The 6,057-nt window shown below is 37.7% G+C and overlaps 1 protein-coding gene across 1 annotated transcript; it reads left to right on the top strand.

The window, feature by feature from the left end:
* Window positions 1-2,672: 2,672 nt before the first annotated feature.
* Window positions 2,673-5,388, top strand: nfkbil1 (nuclear factor of kappa light polypeptide gene enhancer in B-cells inhibitor-like 1). Its single transcript, XM_079600065.1, has 4 exons — window positions 2,673-3,176; window positions 3,267-3,379; window positions 3,516-3,624; window positions 4,688-5,388. The coding sequence occupies exons 1-4, from the start codon at window positions 2,903-2,905 to the stop codon at window positions 5,275-5,277; spliced, it is 1,086 nt and encodes a 361-aa protein (XP_079456191.1). The 5' UTR covers window positions 2,673-2,902; the 3' UTR covers window positions 5,278-5,388.
* The last annotated feature ends 669 nt before the right edge of the window (window positions 5,389-6,057 follow it).

Genomic DNA, 6,057 nt, shown 5'->3' with positions numbered 1-6,057 from the left:
TTTCTTTAAAAGTGTTTTTTTTTTTTAATCATCTTGAGAAGCATGCACGTGTGGTGTGTGCTCTTAGGGCGGCGGGTCCGTGGCCCAGTGACTCTTTCTCTTCTTCACACAGGCTAGGTCACTCTTATCGTAAGACTGGTGGGTTGTGATTTGTCTATGTTTATTAAATTCTTATTTCTCCTTTTATAATATTCACAATTCACGTTGATTGTTGATTCAGAGGTCTATAACTCATTGTCAATAAAGGTATTACGCTTGAAAGTCACGTCTTCGCTCTTCTATCAAGTATTGCCTATTTGAACTTGTGTTGGTGTTATTTCCGTGGGTATACAACCCCGGTGGTGTAGTTGGGACTAAGTGTGGCCCAACGCCACGGTTACATATGGAAGTTAATGGGGTACATCAACGGTTACCGACATTCTTCAAAAAATTTAGGGTCATCTGTGTTGACAGCTCCATCCGTAGATGTACTTTATAGTCTGCCATGAGTCACTGCAGCAACAGAGGAGCTAAACTCCTTTAAATTTATATAAAATATATAATATAAACACGTGAGTGTTTCTCTTATCTTGTTTGCTGTCAGTATAGTGTCAAGATAGCATCTATTTTCAGTAATTATTTGTTTGGTGTTTCTTAACAGCTAATATTTGCTTAGTTTTTGTTTGAACACTCATGACTTGGTGCCATTTACATTTGCACTGAAGAGACAGACATGCAGTCGAGAGAAGAGACCTGATGCACTATTAGTCATATTAGTTATCTTTATAAAAGCTGACTGGATTATAAAGGGGTTGGGCTTCTAACCTTTTCTTCCCTGGCCATGAGATCTAATAACTATGTTTTTGAAAGGTACACTGTGGGGATATATGTTTACTGATTAATGATTAAGGAATAATTATTTATTAATTGATATATTCATGCATTTATTTACACACACACGCATGCACACACACTCTCTCACACACACACACACACACACACACACACACACACACACACACACACACACACACACACACACACACACACACACACACACACACACACACACACACACTCTCTTATAACAGGACCTGCAGTGTAACAATGTAGTACAAATATAACAGGTAAACTATAAACAGGTAAATCCCACATCAAAAAGTCACTGCAAAGCGATGCAGCACAACGGGCCACCAGATCATTGTGAATTGTTTGCCATATGTTGCTTGTTATTTTCTCTCTGTCTTACCAAATAGGTTTATCTTTAATAACACTAATGTGTTCATTTCATATATGTTGTTGGAATATTCAGGGTCTTCATTCTTCGACATTTGGATCTTAAAGCACAGACCCAGAATTTTTCAAATATATATAAAAATGCTGATATTATCATTCTCACTGAAACCTGGTGTCGAAAGCCACATTCAAGTGTTGATTAAAAAGGATGCATGAAGATAGAATATATTTTGTTTTAATTAGTTAAAGTACAGCTAAAGGTATATTTCAAGTATAAAAAAAAAATCATACCTAAATAGGAACGTTACTGAAAGTGGAAAAATAATATATAAATAGTAAACTATAAGTATGATGTTATGTTCACTTAAAGGACATTTACAAGTTTGCAGTATAAAACCATCACTAAACGAGTAGTTCAAAGTGTACATTAATAAACTAAAAAAAATTAAATGTACTGCTAGTATTCAAATAGTAAACTACTAGTATATTAATAAGTTCACGATGCAGTATGTGACAATCAGCGGCTGGAGTGCCCGCGTGAGCCACTGGGGGGCACTCCTTCTCTATTTTTCATTCCTTCTTATGGTTTTATTTGGACTGATTATGCTTTATGTCTTTCACCTGTTTTTGATTATGCTTGTTAGCTTCTCTGAGGCCCCGTTTACACGTACATGGTTATTTTGAAAAACGGAGACATTTCCCTTCGGTTGTGCCCCTCGTTTACACGCAAACGGAGAATTCTCCTCTGAAAACGATTCTTTCTAAAAACTCCGGCCAGAGTGGAGATTTTGGAAAACTCAGTTTGCACGTTTGCATGTAAACTGAAAAACATGGAGTTTTAGGCAGCGACGTCACAGTATGTGACTATTTTCGAGATTCTGGTTGGCTAACATGGGCTTGAGCTTCTCGTTACACTGCCACCTACAGGTTTGGCATGCTCTTGACGGCATATACACGGGTTCGTGTGCACAGGGTTATTTTTGAAAACGAAGAGGGGTGAAATGTCCGTTTATGAAAATAGCCGTCCACGTGTAAACGTAGCCTGATTTAAGCCTTGGTTTTCCTTTGTCTCTTTGCTAAGTGTTGTTAGACTGTCACGCTGCAAATCTGAGCTACATTCCTTGTATTCCTGTTTTAGTCTTATATCCAGTTCTAGTCTGAGTTTCCCTGTTTCCTGGACGCCTCGCCTGTATCTAGTTTACCCGTTTGCCTTGCCCCTGTATTGTACTTCTGCTATATTGGACTGCTTACCTGGACTCTGACCCTCTGCCTGTGTACTCATTGTGTTATCTGGATCATCCTTCATTAAAGCCTGCATTTGGATCTAACATGGCTCCGTAGGATATCCAAGCAAGTTATGAATGAACTATCCTAATGTACTGAAAAAAATAATTTTAGTTTATATTCCCAATCCCGATCATTTAGCAGTGAAATACTGAGATGTGTTGTGAAACAGTGACATCTGCTGGTCACCATGCAAACATGCGTGTCAAACACGGAACTATTGGAACTGTTGGGTTCCTCCGGAATGATTTCGCAGACGTACTGCAGTGGTGTCGTGTAACGTTTGTTGATGTCCGTAATAAGACAGGAGTTCTCATTATCAAATGTGTTATTACATGTATACATATATCCACAGTTCATAGAGATAATTGTATCCAGATTTTAATATCTGCATGTAGTCCCGATGTTGAAAAGAAAGCAGAGAAGAGTTTTGCGCTATGTGGAAGAGGGGAGTTTGATGAAGTTAAAGTCTTTCCTTCGTAAACACAAAGATCTGGAGCTAAACTTCACCCAGGGGAAGAAGCACAGAGGTCCTTTACACATTGTCTGTTCTCACGGGGATGATGCAATTCTCAGACTGCTGCTGAAACATGGAGCAGATCCCCTGCAAACCGACCGGAATGGAGAAACACCGCTACATCTGGCCGCAAAAAGAGCCCTCAAACATGGCAAAAGAGGTATGAGACTGCTAAGTCTCGACTGATATTACAGATCAAGAAACAAATTTTCTTATCCGTGTTTAATGCTGTTCACATTATCAATCGCAGCTTATGATGACCTGGTGGTGCCATTACGAAAAAACTGTCCAGAAGCCATGGATATTCCCAATAAAGCCGGAGTGACTCCTCAGGACCTGCTCCAGTGGATGAAGCCCGAGCAGGTTCTGTGAAAATACAGACTCTCTAAACTAATGAACGAACGGTTTACTTATATTTAGAACAGACTGTGCTGTCATTTTGAGTTATGCATCTTCATGTAAGTTCATAATATGTTCCATATTACTTTTATTGAAACAGGAGAATGTCAAAAATGAATCCTCAAATGTTGATCCAGAGCAACAATGGAGAGAGAAGCTGTTAGGCGAATGCCAGGAAGAGTTTTTTGAGACATATGGACAGTATGATGGTAAGCTGTTTGTTCTTGTACATTCTGCACTATTAATAAATTATATTTTTTTTAAGTGGCTGGTTATCCTTAATATCACAGTTACTTATGAAATAATACACTGATGTTTCACTTAAAGAAAATTACAAATAATATACAATTTATTTTGAAACATGAGTCAATTCATGTTGGTTTAAAATGGTTTTTATTTTATTTATTTTTGAAGAAGAAAAGAAGTTTAAGTTTAATGATGAAAAATGTAATTTGGTATTACCATCAATCTATAAAATAATAACACATTCTCCTTATACCTTCAATACATGTATAGGCTAATCGTTAGTGTACACGTCGTAATCGTTAGATACAATACATTCAATTTAGGATATGATAAAAGAATTTAGAAAAGTGTTTATAAAATATTATAATTTATTATTATTATTAATTCATAAATATTTCTGTGGAGTCGCACAGCTTGACACTTCACCGCCTGCTGAAATGATCTGATCTGAACTTATTGATCTTGACACACAGTCATGAAGGTCTACATGTGTTTTCTCTATGACATCATTTCCTATTTTTAGACAGTTTGTGTGCACCATATGACTTTCATATTGTGGACATATTTTAAAATATTAATTAGCAAGTTGTTTTTTTTCTAAGAAATGGTTCTTAACAATTATGCCAAACTACTTTACATTTTCTTGTTAAAATTTGTATTCTATTAATTAGTGAGACTTTTTTTGTCTTCATTATGCCTCTTCACTTTGATATTTTTTACTTTAAAGTTTTGTGAAGGACGGCCACTGGTATGGAGCCTTTGAGCTGTCTTTAAGATCACTATGAAATAGTGGTTTTCCATTTGCATAAAAGTGACTAAAATAGGTATTTTAGGTGTGGGAATGGCATATTTCGAGATTATGGGATTACGGGATATGGTAATTGGGCTAGTTTTGTTACCCAAACCTGGCAACTCTGCCTTACAGTAAGTAGTCTCATGTACATAAAGTGAGCAATATGCATCAGACAGTCAGTGAACGAATTGGGCTGATAAAACATTGTATGAATATCTCCCTGTTTTTTCCAGGTGATTTCGTATGGGATGAGAAAGATGATGAAGACTTCGGGGGCTGGGCGGATCGGATCAGGCGAGAGTATTTTACTAAGCAGCGGGCCAGAGAACAGAGAGAAGCGTCTTCCGTAGGACACAAGAGCAAGAGGTCAAAGGGGCGTAAGGAGACGGAGGAAGATGAGAAGAGCCGTAAGGATCTGCAAGCCCGTCTGGAGCGTGAGCACGAGGAGTACCTGCAGCGGGCCGCTCGCAAGGAGGAGGAGACGCGGCTGGGGAGGAAGAGGCGCTATGAGGAGCGCTGTGCCGCCACGTTCAGCAGCTCCTCCAGCAAGGCACCTGAGGGCCTGCTGGGATATGAGGACATCCCGTGGCCCGCTCCTCGCGGGTCGCTGGAGGACATGGTGGGCGTTATGTTGCACGGTGCTGACCGGTCCGATTTATCCACTTTCCGGAAGGTGCTCCGTCGGCAGCAGGCCCTCTGGCACCCGGATAAGTTCTTCCAGCGCTGTGGGAGCCGTCTGGTGGACTCTGATAGGAAAAAGATCCTGGACACAGTCACTGGCCTCTCACAGGAGCTCAACAGACTCGCACAAAGCCTCAGATGACGTCGATTCACTGCTTCCAATCAGTTTCATTTTCGAGCTTGCGTGTGCTTAAGACACCTTTTCAACCAATGAAAAATAAATTTTATCTCAATCTAATTCAGTTCTGTAATAGTTGCTTTATTGAAGTAAGGGTGGCCGAGCGAGGAGGGATGTTTTCTTCTGTAATTCATTACTTGAAAAGTAATATTGCAAACAGATATTGTGAGAATATCATGCAAGATCGGTAAACTAAATTCATCATGGTTTAAAGTCTCACAAAAAAATCTTGAAATTTCAATATTAAACTTATTCATTTTCATTATTTTAGTTTTTTTTATAGAAGCAAATACAAAGGAATTTTTTCAAAATATTTACTGATCATGGTTCATCTCGGGATTGGTATAAATTCAAGTTTTTTTTTAACCATTTAAAAACCTATGTTAATTGAAATAAAGCCCAAATAAATCTAAATATTAGCAGAAAAACTGAAATGTTGCCTAGGCAACAATCTATGTAAAAATATATATATAAAAAATAAAATGACAAAAACACATAATGAAATTACTAAAAAATTAAGCTACAAAAAATATAAAAAGCCAATTCTAAATATTAATATATTAATAACTAAATTTACACTGATCCATAGTTTAAAAATCTGAGTATAAATTCTAATATCAATTTTAATGTCCATGATAACATTAATCTATTAATCTACACTTGAGAGGTTCTTTACCTGGTTTGTAATATGAACAATTTTGACCTAAATAGATGCTGATACTTTATGCTCTTTTGAAAAGAAAA

This window comes from Phoxinus phoxinus, assembly GCF_949152265.1.
Source record: "Phoxinus phoxinus genome assembly, chromosome: 23".
In the NCBI taxonomy this organism is placed as follows: Eukaryota; Metazoa; Chordata; class Actinopteri; order Cypriniformes; family Leuciscidae; genus Phoxinus; species Phoxinus phoxinus.
This window is presented reverse-complemented; position numbering and strand designations above follow the sequence as displayed.

What these genes read in the sequence shown, in the direction of transcription:
- nfkbil1 (XM_079600065.1), top strand. Translation starts at nt 2,903, where the DNA reads ATGTTGAAAAGAAAGCAGAGAAGAGTTTTGCGCTATGTGGAAGAGGGG. An exon ending in CCTCAAACATGGCAAAAGAG is followed by an intron (nt 3,177 to 3,266) that starts GTATGAGACTGC and finishes TATCAATCGCAG; the next exon opens with CTTATGATGACCTGGTGGTG. An exon ending in AGTGGATGAAGCCCGAGCAG is followed by an intron (nt 3,380 to 3,515) that starts GTTCTGTGAAAA and finishes TTATTGAAACAG; the next exon opens with GAGAATGTCAAAAATGAATC.